General features: G+C 43.5%; 1 protein-coding gene across 1 annotated transcript in view; it reads left to right on the top strand.

Moving 5' to 3' along the window:
- The first annotated feature begins 454 nt into the window (after positions 1 to 454).
- LOC146072519 (glyoxylate reductase/hydroxypyruvate reductase-like) overlaps positions 455 to 26,996 on the top strand; it is a 28,150-nt gene continuing 1,608 nt past the window's right edge. The window contains exons 1-8 of the mRNA XM_083179743.1: positions 455 to 658; positions 4,530 to 4,660; positions 15,171 to 15,243; positions 18,114 to 18,230; positions 21,716 to 21,804; positions 22,467 to 22,571; positions 24,314 to 24,449; positions 25,322 to 25,452. Of these exons, the coding sequence (XP_083035869.1) occupies positions 492 to 658; positions 4,530 to 4,660; positions 15,171 to 15,243; positions 18,114 to 18,230; positions 21,716 to 21,804; positions 22,467 to 22,571; positions 24,314 to 24,449; positions 25,322 to 25,452 (949 nt within the window). The 5' untranslated portion in view covers positions 455 to 491. The remainder of the gene's footprint in view (positions 659 to 4,529; positions 4,661 to 15,170; positions 15,244 to 18,113; positions 18,231 to 21,715; positions 21,805 to 22,466; positions 22,572 to 24,313; positions 24,450 to 25,321; positions 25,453 to 26,996) is intronic.

The following is a 26,996-nucleotide window of genomic DNA, read 5'->3' as shown; positions in this document are numbered from 1 at the left end:
CCAATTCTCTTTCCTCCAGACACTTTCTTAGTTCATAATCTAAAATGTTGTTAATTAGCAAGACAGTGATCAGCCAAGAGAAAATAAGCAGGACCGTGATGAATGCAGCAAAGGGTTAACATTTTGGATTACATACCTTTGTATTGCGGGGGTGTTTTAGTATTGGCATAAGTGCAAGTTTTTTTTTTTTTTATGCATAACACAAAAATGCGATTATCATGCTGTCTAAGGTCATGGCTGGTTGTCTATTATACTATATGGTTGGCAGAACACCTAAGTAATGTAAGAGACCTGTCTATGATAATGAATTAATCATCTACCGGCACTGAAAAAAAGGACATGGGTGTATGGGGGACATGAGCAATTTTTATTGGTTACAAAATTAAACTTCCTCCCACTTTCATTGTTTACACAAAGGCCAAAGCTTGCTCAGCTGGCACAAGTCAGATCCAAAGTCCTCCAGTAAGTGTGCTAATATCCTCCTGCTTGCTATGTGGACTTCACATCATTTGAACATTCTGCTCAGGACTACGGTTGCATACCTGCACACCTGCTGCAGATCACACGCAATGAAGGCTGCAGGAAAACACTTACCGAAAATATATGTCACCAGAAGGATTCCACCAGAAGGTATTAAAATTCTCCAGCAATCTGGAAGGTGAGGGAACATTCAAATGATTCTGTCAGTAAAATTGTGTGATCCTCATCATCTGCTTCCTGTCATCCAGCCACTATTAAACATGCAGTCATTGATGATATAGGCCTGGGGTAGCCAACCCTAGTCCTCGAGCGCTACCAACAGTTAGGGTTACCACCTAGTCCCTTTAATTCCGGACACATGTTAATTACACAAGTTCTGTGGCAGTTTAAAATCAGGTGGAGTGGAGTCTTGAAGTCAGCCAGCCACAGAACCTGTGTAATTAATATGTGTCCGGAATTAAAGGGACTAGGTGGTAACCCTACCAACAGTGCATGTTTTGCAGGTCTCCTCACAGAATCACAATTAGCTCCATCCGTGTATCTTTTAAAATGTCAGTGATTAATGAGTGCAGCTGTCTGGAAAATGTGAACTGTTGGTAGCTCTCGAGGGCTAGGGTTGGCAACCACTGATATAGGCCATACTTGCCTACCTGCATCTCTCAATGAGGGAGAAAATGCTCTGTTCCTGGACTTCCCTGGTAATGTATGATTGCCATCACCTGTGGGGTTCTAGGTAATTGATAAGAAAGGTGTTTCACCACAGGTGATGGCAATCATACATTACCAGGGATGTCCAGGAACAGAGCATTTTCTCCCTCATGGAGAGGGTCAGGTAGGCAAGTATAATATACTGGAGAGGTCGCTAACGACCTGCGGGCGCGCACATCGTTAACTATGTAGTGCATACACACTAGACTTTATGTACAATAATATTGTTAATTATGTTATTGTGCCATACTTGCCTACCTGACCCTCTCCATGTGGGAGAAAATGCTCTGTTCCTGGACTTCCCTGGTAATGTATGATTGCCATCACCTGTGGTGAAACACCTTTCTTTAGCTCCCCACAGGTGCTGGCAATCATACATTACCAGGGAAGTCCAGGAATAGAGCATTTTCTCCCGCATGGAGAGGGTCAGGTAGGCAAGTATGTATTGTGCATATTGTTTAAAAATATATAAAGACCCATACACACTACAAGATTATCTTTCTATAATGGCTGGTTGGAATGAAAATCTGGAAATTTTTGGGAGCAAATGACAATTGGCCATTTGCTCCTAGACATTGAAAACAGACAAAAATCGGTACTACAGACAAATTGGTTAAATCTATTTATGCAGATGATGGCTTTTGTCCATTTTTTCCAGCATTTTGGATCAAACGATTGATTGTAATTTGTTCTCAGAAATTTCCAGATTTTCATTCCAACCAGCCACAAGTGTGTGTATGCATCTGTCTGGTTCTACTACGTGCGCTCCTTGCAGCTTGCACTTTTACATTTCTTCTGCCTAGTTATACATGCAGCCCTAAGTAATAGGCAATCTGTGAAAAGGCAGATGTCTGCTTGTTATGATGGGCATCGCAGTGGACTGGGGTAATCCTTATGATTACTTTTCAGACAATTATTCAGGCGATCCCTCTGACATCAGCGGATTGCTCAGATAATTGTACTGTGTATTGTACCGCATCCACTATGTCCATCCAATGCAATGTGTTTGGAGATGCAAGTGGGACGTATCAGGCAGTAAATGTATTGCTGCAGCCAACCAGCACATGCTAGGGTTATGTTATATTAGTTCTACAATGTCTAGGTCTACAGTCAAAAGGTTGACCACTATTGATCTACAGGGTCAAAAGGTCAACACAAGTTTTTCATGATTTTTGGCATGTATATGTTGGCAAAGGATGACATGGAATCCGTATGTTTACCGTTTTTCCCTTGAATGACTTGCTATGCTCGCCAAGCTTCAGGCACGGTGCCTCGCTGTGCACACTATTATAGTCTAACTCTATGCCAACGTGGATGGTAAATTATTTTTTACAAAAAAAAAACATGTAAAACTCATGTTGACTCTTTTCATGTCAAAGTTTTTCATGTCAAGCTATTGACCATGTTGACCTTTTGACAATGTTAACCTTTGACTGTCGACCAATAGTTGTCAACCTAGACACTGTAGATCACTCTACGCCCAAGCTAGTTCCCCAGTTATGAATAGGCCAATTAGGTCCTTCCTTTAGTAAAATTGCTTTGCCCAGAAAATATAGTGGCCAATACCAATCAGTCGATGAGCATTCAGAAGAGTAGAGTAATATCTGTGAACTGGGAGTCTGAGAAGTAAAGGTACATACACACTGGGCAATGATGTGAAAATCTCTGGCTGAAAATAGCTCAGTGTACATACACGCCCGGTCCAGTGATTTTTCCCGGGAGGGGGGGGGGGGGGGGGACCACTTTCCACAGTAGGAGACTGTGGAAAGTGGTTATTTTGGTGGCTGTTGGCAGCCCATGATGATGTGGGAGCGCGCATCACCACCCACTTCTCATCGCCCAGGCCATACACACTGGCAGATTTGAAAAAAGTCCTTTGTCAGCCAGTTCTGTAACCTGTTGTGGCATTGGGACAGATTTAACAAGAGCACTGTTTTATTTAGGGGAAAGCTTTAGTTAATGATTAATTCTTAGTTTGCGCTCTGTCTGCATTGCTTGGGCGGTTTGTAAAATGTTAAATAGTAGAGTACCCTACAATTGTGTAATCCCTGCACAGGTCACTGCAGGTATATAATAGTTGGACTGTTCTCACTGACAGCAATAGCAGATTATTTATTTTACACCTACCAGTGGTTGACACAAGAAACATCCATAAAATGCTGGGTGTTTCCCTACTCTAGCTCCCTACTAGAAGCCTATCACCTTTTTTCCCAGCATTACCAAAACTAGAGAAACAGATTCCAGCCTTTATAGATTATATTCATTTGTTAATCCCAATGCAATTTGGTTGTAGGACTGAACATGTGCCGTGACCAAGTTGAGAAAAGATTCACAGCTCAAGATGAACCCTTTTAAAAATGAGGCAGAGATGGTGTAATATCACTAGTCACACATGTAGTGGTCCTGGTGTGATTTTGTGAATAAAGCAGCTGTCACAATAGTCTGTTTTTTTTGTTGTTCTGTATCGGGCCCAATTGTCTATCTGAAGGAGGAGTGAATTGGAGCCTTCATAAAACCTCTGCTCATTAGCGAACACTGGCCATGCCTGGTGATTAAGAGATTAATTAACCAGCATCACTTTACCGGGCTTAATACATCTGCCCCAGTGTCTTTTATCTAAAAGTAAATGCATTTCTATTAACCTTATCTATTGTAAATGAGCCTTTACTATTATACTTTTGTATCTACTGTCAGTTTGTGTGTGTATATAAATGTATTGTTACTCGGCTTAATGCATTTATGAGGTCATTCTAATGTGACTCTGGGCATTCCCATCGTAATTCGGCCATGATGCAGGGTGCCGGGGGCAGACGGCAGACATCATATGACAGCCGCCTGCCCTGTCTTTGGGGAAATGGCCGCAAATATAAGTCAGACTGCACTGACTTATATTTGCTTGGCCAGTTGTAATCATTCAATGGTCGGCGACCATCGAATGATTGCGGCACCACAGGCAAGGTTGCGAATGGATGTTTATACTAAACATCCATTCGCATGCCTGTGGGTAAAATCGGTGGGTGGGTGGCGGTTAGTTACTGTAACTCGCAGAACTGCGAAATTCGCAGATTTGCAAGTCAACCCAATTGAGCCTCTTAATGCATTTCCAACAAAAAAAGTACTTGTTCAATGGTGTTCCTTTGGATAAATTAAGAATTTGATTAATTGGCTGATAATGTTAAAGTTTCTTTAATTACATATTTTTCCCTTCATCCAAACTTTATTTTGCTGTTTCTTTAAACAAATATTATTATAGCTAATAAAATGGTTCTATTCTGTGTTAGCCATAGCAAAACGTGGCAAACTGAACACTGAGTAAAATATTGGTTTTCCTCCCATGCCAGTTGTAACATTGAGCAGTGGGATTCTGATGATCCGATACCACGTTCTGAGCTTCTCAAGAAAGTTGCTGGAATTCAGGGCTTGTACTGTCTCCTGACAGAGAACATTGACAAGGAACTGTTAGATGCCGCAGGTAGGTTCTCTTGTACTTTCACTTGACAATAATTTCCCACTGTTATTTGCACCTTTCCTCCAATATGCAAAACAGTAAGAAATATTAGAAAAAAATTGAACAAGCAGCAGTTTATAAGGTTACATAGAATACATACATAGAAAATGGATCTCCAAGTTCACACATCTGCAGTCATACACAGATAGGGTTCCTATATTACTGTTCAGTAAATATAAAATTTCACCCAGTAATACCCCTCCCTTTCATGGATCTGATATCACCAAACTTCCACCACCATATATAAACATACTTTAATAGTATGTTATAGTTGATCATAGACAATGGGATTGCAAGGGAAAGGCCTCCCTAAATGATACGGTGTGCCATGTTTTAAGAAACCATCTAATGTCTGCCGGTTAATGTATCCTGCTCTAGCCGGATACTAATGGCTTAGTGGTATTGTTGGTTCACCTATTTATGGAGGATACTTATTAAACCTTCCAAACACAACAAATGGAGGTGTCAGAAACCCTGCTTCTTATGCTGCTCGTGCGCACCACTTACCTGCACTTTTGTGCATTCTGCGCTGCAGATCGGTTTCTGGCACACTCTGTGGTTACTGGCATGATATTTCTGTGTCACAGTCCCATGTGGCTGCCTGTTACCCCCTGCACCTGGCAATTTCCAAAGGACATGGGCGCCTCCATGACACACAGGAATGCTTGGCCTCTGGATACCTGTCCATCGACTCCTAGTCACATGATTAAGGTAATCCCAGGTGTACTTCCTGGTTCTATTCTACTTCCTGGCCAGCCTCCCAGAATTCTCCTTGCTTTGAACAACTTGTCAGTTCCCCTGCAAATTCTCCAGCATCAACTCTCAAGGCTCCAGGCTTACCCCCAGGAATCCGCATACCTGTGCCCTGCTGTTCTAACTTCTGATCTGGTTACTGCCAGAGATACCTGGCTGCTACCTGGCTGCCAGAGATGACAGCTATCACCATCTCTACTGTGTTCCAGTCCTCTGTGCTCAGCCCAGGATATCTACACAGGCTTCCGATACCATCAGCTCTCAGACCGACCCTAACATCGGCTCCTAGACCGCACCATCAGTTCTCAGACCAACCCTACTGCCGGCTCCCAAGCCGCATATCGGTTGCCAGACTGAGACTGCTACCGGCTCTCAGGCCATACCATTTGCTCACAGACAGACTCAGTTATTGGCTCCCAGGCCACACCATCAGTTCCAAGACCAATCCCTTCTATTGGCTCCCATGCTACACCATTGGTTTCCAGACTTATCCCTGCTATTGGCCCCTGGACCACACCATCAGTTACTAGACCAACCGGATACCACCAGTTACCATATTGACTCTGCCATCCTCAGCTTGGTCAAGTTCCCCAGTGCTTGCTATCCACAGTTGTATCCAAGCCACCATCCTTTCCACCATTGATGGTCCAACACTCCATCGTGTACCAGTGTCATTCTCCCTGAGCATCCCACAGTCACCAAAAGAAACCAAAAAATGACCTGCTTGTCAGGCGCAGCGAAGACCATATCCCCTTGCGGGGGTCACTGGTGAAAGCCTCTGGCAACTTAGATTCTGTGCCTCTGCTTCGGGTCTCGCCAATTCTCAGTGTCTACTGTGTATTCTCCAGGAGCTCTCCAGCATATGAGCTATAACTATGATATGTGCCCAAAGGAAAAGGTGACTTTTGCTGTAGTGGCATTGTAAGTGGGTTAATGTGTTTGACGATAGATGGCTTTTTTTCCCAGTTGGGTATGTCCCAGTTGCACATGTGTAGTGAATTCCTTTGCCTCAGAATCTTCATTCCTGGAAAGTTGTTTTGTGCAGTCGGATGCATGATGGATTCCTCCAGATCAGTATAAAGAGCTGTTATGCAATTTGATTGCACATAAGACAAGCATGCTTTAGAAATTTATTGCAGGATGAAGGCAGTTTATGGAGATCAGTGTCTCGCATAGTGCACCATATTCCTGTGGTGTCAGCGCTATGAGGCGGGACACGAAGGCAACAAGGACTTGCCATGGCCCAAGCAGGCGCACGTTGTCACCAACCCTACTAAGATTTGATGAGCACACCTTATATCTCAAAATACCTAGCTTCTGGTTTTCTGTGCCCTCCACTGGCTCACCCAAGTCATTACCAGGAACACAACCAGACATTCCCGTGACAGGAAGTTTTCCCCAAATCAGTATATAGCTACCATTTGTACAACCAAAAGCTAGAATGTGATTGGCTGTGAACAACTTCTCAACATGTCCTCTTTTATAAAGATTTAATAAAGTTCCTCCTTCATGTCCAGCTGAGATGTTAGTATAACAGTGCTCTTCTGTTACTGAACATTCGCTGTGATTCACTTGTTTAACCCCTTCAGTGGCAATCCCAAGAATTTTCCCGGAAAATTCTTGGGATTGCCACTGTTTGGAGCCGGGCAGCTATGCTGAGTTCACTCACTGATCTCAGGCAGCTTCGCTCAGAGGCGTAACTTCTTTTTTTGCGCCCCCCCGCCAGACATTTCGGGCGCCCCCCCTGAAATATTAACCCCCTCCTTACCCGTCCCCATTGCCGCCGGCGCTTCTGCCTCTAACCCGGCACACAGATCTGTGTCGGGTGACGAGCGGTCCCCGGCTCCGGCTGCAGTGCTAATATAATAACAGACACTCGGAAATGGCTGCCCCCATACAGCATTATGGGGGCAGCCATTTTCCGAGTGTCTCTTATTATATTAGCACTGCAGCCGGAGCCGGGGACCGCCCGTCACCCGACACAGATCTGCGTGTCGGGTTAGAGGCAGCGGCGCCGGCGGCAATGGGGTAAGGAGGGGGAGGGCAGGAGTCGGGAGCCAGGGCCAGGTGGTAACTATAGTCCCGCAGACCCCCCAGGCGCCCACACCTGCCTAGCGCCTCCCCGCCACCTCGGGGGCTGCGGGACTATAGTTACGCCACTGTCCCTCCCCTCTGCGGCGCCACCTCCTCCCTCCTCCTCTCTGGGTTTCTTATTGAAGTCCCCAGCGCCGGCTTATGACAAGCCGGCTGCCGGGACAGGGACGCGGTGCGGGGGGCGCAGGTCCGGGCAGCTGCTGATTGACAGTGCAGCGGCGCTGCCCGGACCCACTAAGGTAGTGATGGTTTTTTTTAAGGGAGTGCTCCCCATAAAAAACTCACCCAGTGGGGAGCGCTCCCCCCCCCAAAAAAAAAAAACACAACAAAAAACACTGAAGGAGTTAATTCAAACTTTTGAATTTGAAACTGCTTTTTTTTTTTCTTCACACTAAATCCATGTTAGGTTTCTAAAGGTATATGAACAGGTTTTTCCACTCAGCTGGGATCTTGAGAACCCAAATCTTTGAAATTTGGCAAAACAAATTTGAAATTTAAAGATCGTTGAGAGGGTCATTGTGGTTTTGATACACTAATATTGTGGTTGGATGATAGCCATAATCACAATCATGAAGTCCTCATTATATGATTGAATTTAACATTGGTCTTAATCTGAAAGATCACAGAGGTTTGTGGGGCCCATGTGTGTTTGTAAGGAGTAATTATTATGGCTCATGACTTTCATGTCAGTTTTGTGGTCTTTCCAGTCTGTTTCTGGTAATGGGCTGTCTGGTGGCCTCCGGTGGTTAGTCTGTGCCTTTGCAGCTCAGTCTTAATTAAGTTGCTCTATGCACAAGGCTGGAATATAATGACCTCCTTATCCCAGCTCACTATGGTCCTTATTCAGATCTGATTGCAGTACAAATTTGTTCTCAAAATGGACAAAACCATGTGCACTGCAGGTGGTGCAGATGTAATGTGCAGAGAGAGTTAAATCTGTGTGAGTTATTTTCTTTCTGTGAAGGGTAAATACTGGCTGCATTATTTTTACACTGCCATTTAGATTTCTTTTTTTTTTTAAATTCAGTAATTTTTATTAATTTTTTGAGATACAAACAAAAAACATACTTCCCGACATAGGCATAAAGAATACAACAGACGCAGTTGACAAGCATCGCACATATTAGGAACAGGGATCGTATGGTACATATACAACAGGATATAGAAGTATATTATCGGTAGTAGCAAATCTACATTATATACTGAGATAATTGCAGACTGGACATAACCGGAGGCGCCATCCGGGGTCACCCAACCCATCTCCAGGAACAATACATTAGCAATATAGATGGAGGAGTGTAGTCTGTTGCTGTAGTACTCGATACAGAGACAACACTAGTCTATGGGGACAGAATAATACAAAGTCAAGCATCTGGACTAAATGGGGAAATGGGAAGTATAAATTAAAAAAACACCCACCCAAAAGCCCAAAACAAACCACCCACATAAACCCCCACCCTGTACAACCCAACCCCAACTAAGGCGTACCTGGATCCCCTAACCGTACCCCCCCCCCCCAGAACTATAGCTACCCCATACTAAGCTATACTAACCTAAACTTCCATCCCCCCCCCAAAAGGAGGTAGTAAATTAGTGGTAACAGCCAATGGTGGTCCTAAACCACCTAATTAGCCCTCTGACCCAGTGGCGGATTCAGGGGGGGGGCACCCGGGCACGTGCCCCCCCTGTCATTTATTTTGTAGCTGAGGACCAGGGCTTTCCAACGAGCCCAGCCCTATGTCTCTAGCCCCCCGGGAACCGGAGATATCGCCTGGCAAAGCTGTAACATTTTTTCCCCATAGGATAATATTGGACCCGTCAATTCCGACCCCCACCCGGTTCCGGCGGCTGCCAGTTCCCCCACTGGCATCACAGGATTGTCATTCAATTCCAAATCGCTGGGCCTTCAATATGATACCAGGATGGTCCATATCGGTCAATCGGTTCCAGAGATATAGCGTGTAAATCGATTTTTTTATTTTTGAAATGTAATTTCATGCCTGTTCATGTTCTTTGAGGGCAGATTACTCTGGAACCAAACGTTCCAGTTTTACTGGACCAAAATCATTCAAAGCCCACTCAAAAGTTCTTCAATATGATACTTGTCTCATGTAAATGGGTCAGTTAGTTCCGAAGATATAGCCGGTTAAATGAGATAACTGGTTAAAGGGGGGGAGGGGTGGTTTTCTCTCCCCCTCACACCAGAAAATGCAGGGACTAGGCTGGTGTAAAAGGGGCCAACCTGGGAATGCATTTTCTGGTGTGAAATGGGTATTATTTCAAATAGCTGGGACCTGCAGTGCTCGGAATACAGCCAGGCTCTGCCACTGTCAGTGGCTATCACTTCTGCCTGGCGGCGGCTGTCCCCCATTTACCACGAGCATGTATTCCTCCTTGGCAATGAGCATGTAATCCCACATGGCAACGAGCATGGAACCTCTGGCAATGAGCATGGAACCCTTGGCAATGAGCATGTAGATAAGCAGCACTTACTGTATGTAGCATCATTTTTAATAGGCATTATGGTGTTTGGCATAATACATAATGGACATCATGCCGTGTAACTTAACGTGCAATGGACATTATGGTGTAAATGTTTAATGCGCGCCTTTGGTGGACAATGTTCCTGTTTATGAAGTGTATTGTGAAGTCTGGCTCAATCCGTGTGGCATTATGTGAATTTTGTCTCAATCCGTGTGGCATTATGTGAATTTTGGCTCAATACGTGTGGCATTATGTGAATTTTGGCTCAATCGATGTGGCATTATGTGAATTTTGGCTCAATCCATGTGGCATCTTATGAATTTGTCTCAATCCGTGTGGCATTATGTGAATTTTGGCTCAATCCATTTGGCATTATGTGAATTTTGGCTCAATCCATTTGGCATTATGTGAATTTTGGCTCAATCCATGTGGCATTATGTGAATTTTGGCTCAATCCATGTGGCATTATGTGAATTTTGGCTCAATCCATTTGGCATTATGTGAATTAGGGCTCAATCCATTTGGCATTATGTGAATTTTGGCTCAATCCATTTGGCATTATGTGAATTTTGGCTCAATCCATTTGGCATTATGTGAATTAGGGCTCAATCCATTTGGCATTATGTGAATTTTGGCTCAATCCATTTGGCATTATGTGAATTTTGGCTCAATCCGTGTGTTATTATGTAAATTTTGGCTCAATCCGTGTGGCATTGTTTGAATTTTGGCTCATTCCATTTGGCATCATGTGTAAGGGGCAAGTATAATAGGGTCTAGTATTTTGTTGCATAATGTGTAGAAGTTGTATATGGTGTTGTACACTACACTCAAGGACATGCCCCCCTGTTGAGTGGCCACACCCCCTTTTCCAGAGCGCGCCTTCGGCGCGCGCACAACTACATCCTTCGCTTTTGTTGCCATGGTGGGCCTGCGTACTTTAAATGCCAGGGCCTATTTTTAATCCCATTGCCACCCTCTCTCTGCCGCTCTTAGCATGTACACTGGCCCCACTAACACTGGCCCTCCCCCACCTAAACCCTCTTTTATCATGGTGCCCCCCCTGTCATTTTATCCTGGATCCGCCCCTGCTCTTACCCACAACTAACTTACCTCTCATATCCCACCCACCCTGCCATTAAGAATAGCAATTGTATAAGCTGAAGGATATAGTGAACTGAAAAATAATAAAAAATAATAATAGCAGCCACCTCGGCCCATAGAAGCGTCCACCCTCGCAAAAAAACAGAATACACATATAGGGCGGGATGTATTAAAATACATCGCCGCCCATCGCGGCCCCCCCGCCGCGATGCCGCCGCATATGTACTAACATATGCGGCTGGCATCGCGATGCGGTGACTGAGGCCCCCCGCGATACCTGGAATGTGGTGTGCGGGGGGTCTCCGTCAGCTCTCTGCCCCCTTCTGCATCCCTCACGCCGGGGACAGCTATGCAAGCTGTCCCCGGCGCCTCTTCCTCCACCCTGCAGCCGGAAGGACGTCCGGCTGCGTCACTAGGGGGAGGAAGGTGTTACCTTCCGGGTCCAGGAGGACCTGGACCAGGTAAGAGAGGGAGGGGGAGAGGGGGGTCGGCGGGTTTTTCGGCGGAGGCGTCGGGCGGCGAAAAGAAGCCCATAGGCTTCTATAGGGTATCGCCACCCAAAGGTGGCGATACCCTACACTGCGGTGACGGTGCGGTCGGGTAATAGTACATAGGAAAATGCGGTAAAACGGGGGTTTTACCACATTTTCCCTTTAGTACATCTCGCCCATATCGTTATAATGTATAGAGAGCAGGATATTAATTAACAACAACCATAATCGATGAACATGAGGAAAAGGTACAAATCAATTTAAGGGAGGTCAGGGGTACCAATGCAATAGAGATTGTTAGTCCGGCCATTTTACCATGCCAACAGATGTATATGGCATTTTAGCTAACTGTTCTCTCAGAGAAAACGTCCCAAAGTAAGCAAAGCAATAGAGCCAAGATGATATACGAAGTATAAAACAGAAGCAGGCCATATCCGGGCACTTAGCTACAGGTTCAGAGCAGCAAAGGAGGTCATCCCTCAGGGGCTTGATTGAAGATGCAAATTTCTTAGGGCGCACACCCCGGGATAATAAAGATACAGAAGCCATAGAGGGTGCAATTGTACAAATCACAGGATATGTAGTCCCAGGTGTTATTTCGGGCACATCATAGGAAACCGGAGGGATGGCAGTATCTTTGCACATGCCCGATAGTTTAAAGAGAAGCCGAGTCTCAAAGGCCTTAATGGCATCCAGGATCTGGTGCAGCGGGTTGCCCATCTTATACCCAGTGTGGAAGGGCAATATAGAGTCCAACTCCCAGGTATAGCTATACAGGGAGGAAATTAGGGATGCGGCTAGCACACCTCCTATATTGCAAAGCAACAAAGGGTGCCTTACTCACAGTGTTCCGTAGGGTATAGGAGAAGGATCAGTAGGTCTGGGTCCACAGCAGAGGAGAAATGAGAATATGCTCAGCACTCGCAGTCCCACATGGCAAGATGGCCGCGGTCATTGCCCCGAGTCAGCAATAGACAGCGTGACCGTGTCCGACGTTGAATAGCAGGGGATGGCCGCACCACAGGATATCAACAGGAGAGGGGCTACAGCACCGGAGATCTCAGTTAGCCGTGCGGACAGGAGCTGGGCTTAACAGAGCTCCGAATTGCAGGGTTATGCAAGGCAGCAGCAAGATGGCGCTGTCGCGCGACCCTCTCCACAGCTCTACACTGCAGATCTAATTATGCAAAAAAGGACGGCCGAATCCCAGATCTGAGACTCCAAGAATGTGCCAGGGACGTTCCCCCACCCGGCTGCAGGATATTTGTACAGGATAGTTGAAACGGGGAGCAGTTGAAGGATAGGTCCGTTCACATGGCCGCCATAGCCACGCCCCCACCATTTAGATTTCAGTTTCAACACACCCCACCCAAATGTAACTCTCTCTGCACTTGTTACATCTGCCACACCTGCAGTGCACATGCCCATTTTGAGAACAAATTTGTACTGCAATCAGATCTGAATAAGGGCCAATGCTAGTAACCATACTGTTTGCAGCAGGAAGAGCAGTTCCTTTGTGGTGTTTTCTGTAATTATGGAACCTGGCTGTAGCGTCAATTGGAGTGGAAGGTCAGAAATTGGAAGAGTCCTGTTGAGAGCCATGAGATTAGGTGAGAAGGGTGTGGTATAGAAGATCTATAGTAATTAGACAGTCATTAGGATAACCTCATATGGTCAATGTGCAATAAGTTGATAGGGTCAATAGGTTGAAACTTATAAGGTAGAAAGTGGATAAGGTCAACATCGTCCTAGTACTGACATGACAATGGTCAACACACGAAAAAAAAGGTTCATGCAAGTTTTTATATTTTCTGGCCGTCCTTTTGTATGTTTCATCATGTGTGACAAAAAAAATTGTGTAACATGTACCCTCGAGAGGCTTGCTTTGCTCGCCATACTTCGAGCAAGATAGGTTACTGTGCTCGCCATAGGTTACTGTTAGCAGTCAGATTCAAGTGGCTGGTAAATTGAGCAAAGTTAGAAAAAGTAAAAATTTATAAAACTTGTGTTGACCATGTGTGCATTGACTATTGTCATGTCAACCTTTTTGGTAACTGTCGGCCTTAAGTCTACCTTTTGACCCTGTGAACCATATGGGGGCATAGGGGGTTATTTTGGTCCACTCTTTCTGACAAATTCCTTCTTAGATGGACAAAACCATGTGCACTGCTGGTGGGGCAGATGTAACACGTGCAGAGAGAATTAGAATTGAGTGCGTTATTTAGTTTCTGTGCAGGGTAAATACTGGCTGCTTTATTTTTACACTGCAAAATAGATCTTACTTTGAAGTAAAACTCCACCCAAATCTAATTCTCTCTGCACATGTTACATCTGCCCCACCTGCAGTGCACATGGTTTTGTCCATCTAAGAATTTATCAGAAAGAGTGAACCAAAATAACCCCCATAGTGACTGTTTACCTTGACACTGTCTATCTGAACATTGGAACCCAGGTGAAAGCTTGTCTTATGGAAGCTTTAGTTTTGATCAAAGTCATAATGTATATGGCCTTATTAGGTTAATAAAGCATATCTTTTGCTTATTATAATATGTATTATTATAGGTTTTAGTACCTTTTAGTGTTTGTTATCTGTGATTTCTAATCATCTGAATACAGAAGTTTGTAAATGACTGAGCGTGTCTTTGAGTACCAACAATTTTTTTTTGTTTTTTTTTTGTAATATTTGTTATACAGTATGTCTATTGTGGCAGTTTGGAAATTGGAAAGGTATGCTTGTGTGTTCTGCAACAAAACATTTTTTTTGCTTTTGTAAATCTGCAATATATTGTTTACAATGGGATATAATCAAACTCAAGGTGCCCATACACGTACTGATTACCCGGTACTTTTTGTGCTAAAATAGCATCGTTGTGCATGCGATGCAATGCTATTTTAGCACAAAAAGTACCGGGTAATTGGTACGTGTATGGGCACCTTAAAGCTGCGTACACACGGTGCAATATCGCTGGCCATATGGTCGCTGGGAAACCATATTGCCAGCGATTTTGTTTGTGCTGAAGCGATAAATCGTTGGGTATGCGCTCACGTGTTCAGCCTCCAAATGGTCGCTGGTCCTGTTTCCCTCTGCGGCTCCCCCGGCAGAGTCTCCTGTTCATCAGTGACCATCTCTGGTTGCTGATGAAAAGGAGACACTAAGCAATAAATTGCACCAGGTGTACACAGCTTAAAAAAATAATAGAAAAAAACATTTATTTTATAATACTTTAGTGCAGGCATGTCCAAACTACAGCCCTCCAGGTGTTGTGAAACTACAAGTCCCATCATGCTTTGAATTAGGGAATGCTAAAACTATGGCAAGGCATGCTGGGATGTGTAGTTTCACAACAGCTGGTGGGCCATAGTTTGGACATGCCTGCTTTAGTGGGTTTTTTATTATTAGGCTTTTGTTTAGGTGCAGAACACAATAAAGCAATTATAAGATTAAAAAAAAACTCAATATACTGTAATATAAATGATAATAATTTAACCTAACAACATTTATGATTTGAAGATAACAGAACAAGCTACATGCAGTTGTTGTATATGTGCAGGTCCAAGCCTGAAAATAGTCAGCACGATGTCTGTGGGATATGACCATTTATCACTTGAGGAAATGAAAAAACGGTGAGATAATTTTTTAACAAAATGTCAAAATCATAGTATTTATGGTTGTCTTAAGGCCCATACACACTGAGGGTTTTGTGCTGAAAGCAGCTCAGTTTTGTCATTTGAGCTGCTTTCAGCTCAAAAGCTACCCAGTGTGTATGGGGAAGCGATGAGCAGTGAGCGCTGATGCGTGCTCCCACACCATCACTGGCCCCTCTGCTCATCTGCTTATATTACCAGCAGATGAGCAATGGGGAGAACAGCTTTCCATAGCTTCCCGCTATGAAAAGTAGTCCACCCCCTGGAAAAATGCTCAGTAGAGTGAAAATTGCTATCCCAAGCATGTTTAATTAACCCCTGCCACCTCTGACAGGAGACAATGCTACTTATCTACTATCCTTTTGGTAAAGCCATTTTTCCTCAAATTTCCTTTGACCATACTTCTCTCCAGTTTCAGTGCATGTCCTCATGTTCTAATACTCATAAGGAGTATGGTAGTAATAATTGGGTCTACAGACCACGGTTCTTATTACTATAACACTAAGTAAGGAAACACCTGACTCCCTTGTATTAAATCACCAGATGTATTTCTGGATGCTCCATAGTGTCCTGGATAGATGCAGAAAGCGATATCGTAGACATCACTGTGACTCTGCATTACAATTGGTCTTTTAGATTGAAAACTCATTAAGGAAGTACCATCCTTAGCTCCAACGTTATGTAATTGTAGTGTCCTCACAGTGTACAGTGTAACATGATGTCAGTGGTTTCTAAATAATAATAATAAACTCTGGAGTAAAGGTCAACACTGAGCAAGTGTTCCTATTTTCTAAGCGATCTGTCTAGAAGTGGGCTAGATGGCTAGATGTTTAGCAATGAGCAATAGTTTTTGGACAGTTGCCAGGAAAGCACTGGGTAGCATCCTCTCTAGTTTTGGATCATCTGTTCTCTTCCGAGTTGACATGGATTGAAATCAAAGGGAACCTTATTCCCAGACAGCGGCTGATTTATCAGGTAGAGGGAGAGATGTACTAAGCAGTGAAATATCTTTGGCCCGTATTCAATGCGGCTGGCGATGGGGTTAAACAGCGTGGCTCACCGAAAACAAGCGATCTTTGCCGTTTAACCCCCGCACTGGCCTCTCAACCTATTCTACTTTCTGGGGGAACCCTCCCTGTCAGAGGACAGCGAGGATTCCCCCAAACAGCGAGGATAAAGCAGGGAGCCCCCTGCATTTAGCTGCAAGCCTTGCAGTTTTAGTGGCCACACACCTTTTCCCCGTTGCTGCAAAAACCCAGCGATGGGGAAATGGAGTGTGCAGGGGGTCAGTTGAATACTGACCATGCAAGGTGTGACAGTGAGCAGTCAGCAATGCTCGCTGTCACAGCTCGCAAAAAAACATTGAATACACCCCATTGAGTTTCAATTCATTAAGTACTTTCTAATTATTTATTATTATTTATTTCTTAGATAGCGCATACATATTCCGCAGCGCTTTACAGAGAATATTTGAGCATTCACATCAGTCCCTGCCCCAGCGGAGCTTACAATCTATATTTCTTACCACATGTACACGCACACACAGACATCCTAGGGTTAATTATTGTTAGGAGCCAAATAACCTACCAGTATATTTTTGGATTGTGGGAGGAAACCGGAGTACCCGGAAGAAACCCACGCAAGTACAGGGAGAATATACAAACTCTGCACAGTTAGAGCTATAGTGGGAATCGAACCCATGACCTCAGCGCTGTGAGGCAGTAATGCTAACCATTAGTTACACCATCCGTACTGCCCTTATAAATTATAGGTTGCGATTGGTTGGTTGCCATGGGCAACTTCTCCACTCTTTGCACTGCTTCATACATCTGCCCCTAAATAGCTGTTTCAGTGATTGCATATTCTGTTTGTAGTTACTTAACCTGATGTCCTTATTTGTGAATACTTGTTACTGACGTGATGCTAACTTTTGATTTTGATGACTTTTTCCTTCCCTGACCTTGGCCTGTCTCTGAATTCCTGTCTGTACATTATGCTGAATAACTGTTATGCTGCATGTAACTTCATAAAAAGAAAAACAAATATAGATCTGCAGATGTCATTTTGTTGCGGGTAGACTTAAAAATACCTGGTTATTTATAAAAATAGAAAAGGCTAATAATCTTTTATTTTTTTTGCATACCGATGACAAGTAGGGTCTGATTCTAAGATGGGAGTAAAGCAAAAAAGAGCAAGTAACTGTGCAAAAGAACATTGTTGCAATGTAAAGGGTGCAAACCCAGAGAGAGCAGCCATATCTGCTTAACATGAGGGGGAGATGCGGGGGTGTGTAGCCCCACCCTCAGTATACAATGTACAGAGTACAGCATTGTAAAATTGGTGGAACGTAAGCAAGAACAGTACAAATACACTTTTATTTAATGCAAGTTAAATAATGACAGATTATGCATGTAGCCCAAACATGTGTTTGGAACACCCTTATAAAATCTAAGGAGTACATTTACTAAGAGGGTAGTTCTATTGAAGATGGGATGTTGCCCCTAGCGACCAATCAAATTCTGTCTATTTTCTTCTAGAAGGTGCTAAATAAACAAGAAGTAGTAAACACATCCCTAAATCTCTCTGCACATCTTACATTAGCCCCAACTGCAGTACAACATGGTTTTGCCTGGGTGTTTGCTGATTTCTCTGAGATTTTGCCACAGGTGATTTTGTAGTGGGTTTTTTTAAAAGGTAAAACCAGGTTAGCCATAAAAAAATAAAAAAATCTGTACGTTTTTTAAACTCGGACCCTATTGCAGTTTGTCCAGGATATGTTGTCTAATATGTGTCATGTTGGCAGGTGTATAGGATTGTTCTAAGCATTTCTTGCTTATTTCTATTACCAGAAGCATCCGAGTTGGATTCACACCTGATGTTTTAACAGAAGCTGTGGCAGAGCTCACAGTGGCGCTGTTGTTGGCAACATCTCGGAGACTTATTGAGGCTGTGGATGAAGCAAGAAGGTAGTAAAAGCAACCTGAATCTTTCATTTCAATTACAGCTCTATTACGTGCATCTCTTCTCATTTGTGTTCATTCATCTCTACCAATGACAATCTGCTCCTGGTAGCATGCGGATAATTTCCCTGCGTCCCTACATCTGAGCTGTATTGTGTACTAAGAACTGTGCTGCTAATTGTTACACACTGTGCTCTGTTTTTGTTCTTTAATTACTGTTATGTTTAGTTCTGTGTACCCTGTACTGTTCTATTGTGTGCTATGTGTACTGCACTGCCAACCATTTGCTAATGCTTCAGTACAGGGGCGGATCCAGGATAAAATGACAGGGGGGGCACCATGATAAAAGAGGGTTTAGGTGGGGAAGGGGCGGTGTTAGTGGTGCCAGTGTGCATGCTAAGAGAGTGGCAGAGAGAGGGTGGGAATGGGATTAAAAATAGGCCCTGGCATTTAAAGTACGCAGGCCCACCATCGCGACAAAAGTGAAGGATGTAGTTGTGCCCGCACTGAGTGTGGCCACTCAACAGGGGGCGTGTCCTTGAGTGTAGTGTACAAAACCATATACAACTTCTACACATTATGCAACAAATTACTAGATCCCATTATACTTGCCCATTACACATGATGCCAAATGGAATGAGCCAAAATTCACATAATGCCACATGGATTGTGTCAAAATTCACATAATGCCACACGGATTGAGCCAAAATTTACATAATAACACACGGAATGAGCCAAAATTCACATAATGCCAAATGTATTAAGCCAAAATTGACATAATGCCACTTGGATTGTGTCAAAATTCACATAATGCCACATGGATTGAGCCAAATTCATAAAATGCCATACGGATTGAGCCAAAATACACATAATGCCAAATGGATTGAGCCAAAATTCACATAATGCCACACGGATTGAGCCAGAATTCACATAATGCCACACAGATTAAGCCAAACTTCACAATAAACATGGAAATCGTCCACCAAAGGCGCCCATTAAACATTTACACCATAACGTCCATTACAAGTTAAGTTACACGCCATTATGTCCATTTTGTATTATGTCAAACACCATAATGCCTATTAAAATTATGCTTCATAAGTGCTGCTTATCTACATGCTCATTGCCAGATGTTCCATGCTTGTTGCCATGTGGGATTATATGCTCATTGCCAAGGGAGAATACATGCTCACGGTAAATGGGGACAGCCGCCGCCAGGCAGAAGTGATAGCCACTGACAGTGGCAGAGCCTGGCTGTATTCAGAGCACTGCAGGTCCCGGCTATTTGAAATAATACCCCTTTCACACCAGAAAAGGCATTCCCAGTTTGGCCCCTTTTACACCAGCCTAGTCCCTGCATTTTCTGGTGTGAGGGGAGAGAAAACCACCCCTCCACCCCTTTAACCAGTTATCTCATTTAACCGGCTATATGTTCGGAACCAACTGACCCATTTACATGAGACAAGCATCATATTGAAGAACTTTTGAGTGGGCTTTGAATGTTTTTGGTCCAGTGAAACTGAAAGGTTTGGTTCCAGAGTAATCTGCCCTCAAAGAACATGAACAGCCATGAAATTACATTTAAAAATATAAACTTGGTTTACACGCAATATCTCTGGAAACGATTAACCGATATGGACCAGCCTGGTATCATATTGAAGGCCCAGCGATTTGGAATTGAATGAGATCAACCACAAGCTTCTGGGATGCCAGGGGGGGGACATCGGAACCGGGTGGGGGTCGGAATTGACGGGTCCCATATTATCCTATGGGGAAAAAATGTTACAGCTTTGCCAGGCGATATCTCCGGTTCCCGGTGGGCTAGAGACACGGGGCTGGGCTCGTTGGAAAGCCCTGGTCCTCAGCTACAAAATAAAATGACAGGGGGGGCACGTGCCCGGGTGCCCCCCCCCCCCCTGAATCCGCCACTGGGTCAGTAGGAGTATTCCCAAAATATGTAGATGCTTGCTTTTCTCCTAGCCTACAGAAACAGCCTTTTAAAGAATCTATGCAAGTAGAAGCATAACATACTTATACCAGTCACTCAATCTATGTAAATTAGAAATGGGAAGTCCTAGAGACCCAGGCAATGGTAATTACTCTCCTGTGAATAATAAATATAATAACTTGCACATTTTATTTAAATTTCTAGTTTGACCCTTTCTTTTGAAACATTCCTGATTTAGGAATGTGACAAATGAGGCTCTTGATGCTTTGATCCTTTGATCTGTTGAGAACAGCAAGCCTCTCTGGCTCTAGCGGTCTCCATAACTAGCTCTCCACAGCACTCCACTTCTTCTTACAGGCTTTGAGACTACCAGCACTATGCCAGAGTTTCCTCCAAAACTCAAACAAGGATGCAGCCATCTTAGATTCAGTCACCTGATTGCTTCCCAACCAATCCTGTGTTTGCTTGTCTGTCAGTTGATTACTGCAGCCAACCAATCCTGTGTTTGCTTGTCTGTCAGTTGATTACTGCAGCCAATCACCTGGAACTGGCACCTATATGGGGAGCCTGCAGACCACTCAATATTGTTTTCAGCCTAGCTGCATGCTAATTATGAAGCTCCTGTGGGCTGTGGCAAACTCTCCTATACAGTGACTCCGGTGCAAATCCTTCATCTTGCTTCACCATCTGGCTGCATTGGTTGCAGCCAATATATATACCTCACTACTATTGGTTTCCCTGATAATAACCATCACAACCGGTTACCTTCAATGCTGTATACCACCATCGGTTCCCACCGATATTGCCTGTCATCATCGGTTCCCATTAACATCAATAAACTCTATTAATCACAGATGATGTTGATCATCTCTATTGGTCCCAGATGAATCCAAGTTTCTCCATCGGTCCAAGCCAATTTGCGGGTCTTCATCTCGGCCCCGGCCCTCATATGGACCTTGTTGGTCTCTTTCAGTCCACTATAGTCTCCAGTATCAATTGCCTGCCAGCATTACTTCAGAGTCTTTCTCATTCATTCCAGATTCATTCCCATACTTCATTCATTTTACATGTGTTTACTTGTGAACCTGACCTTCAGCCTCCCCCTGGTCATTTCTGTGACTGTGTCTATACCCACTGGTCTGTCAACTGCTGCTGTCTTTTGGGGGAAACCAGGGCCAATGACCTGTGTGCGATACATCAATAAGTCCATAGGTTTTTCAGTCCTTTGTGAAGATTGGTCACCCAGATATCCCAATATCAGTCGCTAGGAGCTCAAGGAGTCTACACCTCCAACAGCCCATGGCTCTATTTCTTGTGTGTGTGTGTGTAATATAAATAAATAGTAAATAATAAATGTAGAAAACATATAGAAGGAATCAGTGGAAGATTACAATATATAACTGATGCAAACATATTTTTGAATTTATTAAAATAAAAGGAGAATATGTGTTTAGTTAAATGATAAATAGCACTGCACAATAATGTAAATAGTGATATAAAAAACATGTCTCTGATTTGACTTATTCCGTTATATTTCACTTAGTGGTGGGTGGGGCACATGGAAACCTCTTTGGATGTGTGGAAGTGGACTCGGCAGTAGTACTGTTGGAATCCTTGGCCTGGGAAGGATAGGTAAGTAATAAGTAGCAATACTATATGTAATAAATAATTTCTGGAGGAGAATCTGACAAGCTGCCAATGTCAGAAAGCAAGCTGCCATAGATCTGGAGTGAGCCCAGATTTGGCCAAAAGGTCCAGCTAGAGTCTACAACTTCTTGTTGTGCCCAGAGATCAGACATTCACATTGTGTCCAGATGGAATTTACTCAACTGTAAGGAACTCAATATGTTCCAAGTGCCTTCATTGGGTATTAAAGTACTTAAATTTTTTTTCTAGTAAGGAGAATCATTTGGGGAACCCATTCAGGCCTATTAAACATACGTACAGTCAGGGATGGAGTGAGGTCTGTGGGGGCCCTGGACAACAGAAGGTCTGTGAGGCCCCCCCCAGTACCTGGGCAGTGGGGTCTGTGCAGCACTGGGGAGGCAGCGGGGTCCCTGTGGCGGATGGGCTGTCAGTTGCGGGTCCCCAGGGCGGATGGGAACTAGAAGCATTCCCATCCACCACAGGGACCCCGCCCCCACAGGGACTTTTATTCTACATAAATAAACACTTTTTTTTTTACTTTTTTTATATCTACCATATCGGATGGGGTGTTTTGATTTGATTTGTATTTTCTTATCACTGTCCCTCATTAAGTATAGTTGTAACGCCATCTTTTTTATATATTGTAGGTGAAGCTATAGTCAACCGTTTGAAACCATTTGGTGTGAAGAAATTCCTGTACAATGATATTGCACCAAGACATGAGTTAGCAGCAAAGATTTCAGCTGAATTTGGTAACAAGATGCTTGGAAAGTTAAAACACTGTGTTATGGGCCCTACACACATGCGGTTCCAAGCGCTGCAGCAGTGCCCAATCTAGCATAGCTAGGAAGCACCCCACACACATCGCTATGTGTGTAGGGCCCATTAGGTTCCTTTTTAAAAAAGTCAGTCCACACAGTCTCAAGCGCTCTCCCCCTGCAGCTGCTGAATCCCAGGTGAAAATATTCAATCAATGATTATTTCAATGGACAATCTCTATGCAGAAACAGGGATTATCTGCAGCGCTGGGTTAATGTGCAATTCTTTATATGGGGTTCGCAGGTTTTCAAAATTAACAAATTGTTCCAGAAGTTTTTTCTTCTTTTACTTAAAAAAACTTTTATTTATGAAGCCAATATATATGCAAAAAAAAACTTTTGCCAAAGATATAAGTAAAAAACTTTTCCCAAAGATATGAATAAAAAATTGCAAAAAATATAAAATATAAAACACAGTATACAGTCTCGTTCCTTGCAGAAAAAAAGTTTTAAAATAGGCTCACCGGACCTCTCGGGGGCAGAATCTACTACCACTTAGATGTTTCTCAGTGGGATTTCTTTAGCAGGATGAAATGCTGCTCCTTCACTGGTACTCTTCCCTTCAGGCACCACACTGCTCATCTACTAGTTTCAACCTCTTGGGTCTTTCTCAAGATCTTGAGAAAGACCCAAGAGGTTGAAACTAGTAGATGAGGAGCTGGAGATTGGAGCTCACAGAAAAGTAAAAAGCCGCCAGACACAAGGGAGCAGTACCGGGGTATATACAATCGCACCCCGAGAGGCTCACATACATTCAAGTGAAGCCTGGGAGAGGTATCCAGATAACATCGGAGCCCCACAGCATACATTTAAAGATCAGCGTCCCGGTGACCCTGCCAGACTGCGGGCCTAGGCAGGTGCTGGCTGGTGAGAGGAACGCAGGCTGTGTGTTCTTTTTGCTCTAAGGATTACCTGTCCCTATCTCCTACACACGAGGGAATACTTTATCCAAACACAGGGAAAACCCGAAGGGTCACCACAGTGGCAGTGTGGTGCCTGAAGGGAAGAGTACCAGTGAAGGAGCAGCATTTCATCCTGCTAAAGAAATCCCACTAAGAAACATCTAAGTGGTAGGAGATTCTGCCCCCGAGAGGTCCGGTGAGCCTATTTTAAAACTTTTTTTCTGCAAGGAACGAGACTGTATACTGTGTTTTATATTTTGTATTTTTTGCAATTTTTTATTCATATCTTTGGGAAAAGTTTTTTACTTATATCTTTGGCAAAAGTTTTTTTTTTGCATATATATTGGCTTCATAAATAAAAGTTTTTTTAAGTAAAAGAAGAAAAAACTTCTGGAACAATTTGTTAATTTTGAAAACCTGCGAACCCCATATAAAGAATTGCACATTAACCCAGCGCTGCAGATAATCCCTGTTTCTGCATAGAGATTGCCCATTAGGTTCCTTGTTGCCTGTATTATGTATCTGAAGGGACATCAATCAAGAATTATGAGTTGCTTAATATGAAAAAACCAATAGCATTGATGTTTGACATTGCTTCTCTTCTAGTTGTTCAGGGATCTAGTCATAGTCTAGTCTAGTTATAATTGTCTATAATCCTTTACAATTATTCAATATCAATGTAGTTATGAATTGAAGATGAAGCCTTTATTTGATCATTTTGTGATGCCCAGTGAATAGCAGAAGCCAGTGACTCACTCTAATATTATTCTGCAGTGTCCATGTTGGAGCTGGCCAAGCAATCTGACTTTCTTTTAGTCTGCTGTGCACTAACACCTGAAACGCAGGGTATATGCAACAGACAGCTCTTCTCCAACATGAAAAACAGCGCTGTGTTCATTAATACCAGCAGGTAAAATAACTTGGACAATGAATTATAAAAAGGGAGGGGTCTGAGATGGGAGCCAATTTCGTATTTAGAACCGATATACTAATTTATTTTAAATTGTCCTGTAAGGTCCCATATGAGGAAATTCCTTAATTAAACACACATAATTACCGGTTGGTATTTTAAGACAAAACTAAAAACATACATTTAAAAAATGGACATACAGACATTGAAATACAACTAAAATGAAAATCCTGATAGTAAAACTAGTCTATATCATGGGTTAATTATTCTCTGCCAAAAGAGTTTATGCAGATATAAAAGGGCTACTGGATCTTCAGATTGAGCACCCTGGTCTCAGGAGGACTCAATGACACCATAGAGTTGAATGCATTCTGAAGGGATCCAGTGGACCCAGATCGCCACCGGCTTGTCAGATATGTAGCCATATAGGGCCCTGTTCTTTATCTGCTCCCCTTGCCCCACTCCCTTCCTCTATTTCTAACACCCTACACCTCAGGACCTTGTTAATGTAATATAATTTTCAAAACTATCTCCGGTGTAATGCTGAGGGGTGTTTGCGCGCAGAATCAGAGGTCCATTTGGGCTGCGTTTTGACATTCCCTCAGTACAGTATTGGCCGCCAAACCAGTTGAAATTTGAATGCTAACCACCCTGCCGCCCAAACTACTATGTATTTGTCCTGCTCGATACAGGCAAATTTGATTGCCTTTAATTGACTAACTTTATGCAACACTCCTAGCGCAGTCCCCCTTTGTTTGCTCCCTATGGATTGGGTAAATCCCGAATATTTATTTTTGTCGGTTATTACCACTTAAGTTACAGAAACTGATATCATGATCTAATATGTGATACATGGATTTATATACCCACAGAGGTGCTGTGGTAAACCAGGAGGACCTCTACCAGGCCCTGGTGACCAAACAGATTGCAGCTGCTGGTCTTGATGTAACTGTACCAGAACCACTTCCTACAAATCATCCCCTTTTCAAACTAAAAAACTGTGGTAAGTTCTATTAAAATAAAAGAAATGTCATATTTGAAACCCTAAATCGGTTTCAAAGTTTCTTTATTAGGTTTAGGGTCTCATTGCACATTTAACTGCTTTGATAGTGAGGTGAGAAGCAATCATCATATTGACTGAAGGCCATTGATAAAATTGGCAAATCTATCACTTATTATGACAACAAAGTCACAGGTTTTTACACCAGACTTGTTTCTAATTGAATATCAAATGCATCTTGTCACTTCTCTTAGTCTGAATGCTAGGTTATGTGGCAAACGGTTGTGTGTAAAGCTTGCCCAATCTTTACACACAACCGTTTGCCACATAACCTAGCATTCAGAGTAAGAGAAGTGACAAGATGCATTTGATATTCAATTAGAAACAAGTCTGGGGTAAAAACCTGTGACTTTGTTGTCATAATAAGTGATAGATTTGCCAATTTTATCGATGGCCTTCAGTCAAGGGCTCATCAGACCACAAATCAGACCCGGTTGAGCCTGTTAGGAGGTATCTTGCTGCAGGTGCCTCTCCCTAATGATGATAATCTGCAGACACTTCTGTTTGGCTCAGTGGGCCTGATTCAGGAGCCCAGTGATCATGTAAACACTGCCCCGTCTGAGTGGCTCCCCGCCCCTGTGCACAGCTGCGAATACATTTGCATTCACCATTCACATTCACATTCACCATTGAATGGTTTCCCCCTGTTTGCAGTGCAGAGTAAGTCTAGACTTACTCAGTGCTGCAATGTCCATGGGGAGATAGAGGCCACTGCTGACGTCCCTCCCCCCCATGGCTTGGCCCACTTGTGGTTTTAGGCAGCATCCTAGAAAACGCTGGGGTGCTGCCTACAATTGCCCTCCAGCTGTCAATCAACTTGCGAACAGCCATCGCTGGGTTTGTTTGCAAGGGGACCCTGCACACAGCGTAACGTGCTTGCGCGTCCATTCCATACTTAGCAGGGCTGTGAATTTGCAGCCCTGCGATAGGCTCTAAATTAAGGCCATTGTGTCTTGATCCCTCACACTAGCTATTCTCTCGGCGCATCCATGAGCTCCTGAATCTCTTATGGCTCTCCCAGATGTCCAGAAAAGAAGGCAAGTGTCCCAGAGGCAGTTTAATACTGATGGTTGCTGTCCACTTCAAAGTGAAGAGCAGGCAGATTTCGTTCATTCTAGTGAAGCAGGCAGGGTGTAGAGCAGCGGTTCTCAAATGCCGTCCTCAGGACCCCACCCAGTTTTCTAGGTCATATGCAATGTTCATTCTAATTTTACGAAGGCTGTGTGCGGCAAAAGATTTTGGCTGTGCAACTTTGGAAGGAAATTAAAATTTTTGAGCGTCACTTATATATAACTGGAAAATGACGTTCAGCATTTGTGTTAACTTTACTTCAAAATGATATTAAACATTTAAACATTCAAAACACAGCACACAATGTAGTTAATGGGTGAAACACACATTAATTGAGTCCACAACTGCAAAAAGGACCACTGCTGCTTTGTGCGCTCTGTTGTAATGTCTGTGCGCACACTTGTCGAGTTGTGTGC

This window comes from Crinia signifera, chromosome 1, assembly GCF_055691185.1.
Source record: "Crinia signifera chromosome 1, ASM5569118v1, whole genome shotgun sequence".
Lineage (NCBI taxonomy): Eukaryota > Metazoa > Chordata > Amphibia > Anura > Myobatrachidae > Crinia > Crinia signifera.
Note: the sequence above shows the minus strand (reverse complement) of the source record. Positions and strands in the feature narration are given on the sequence as shown.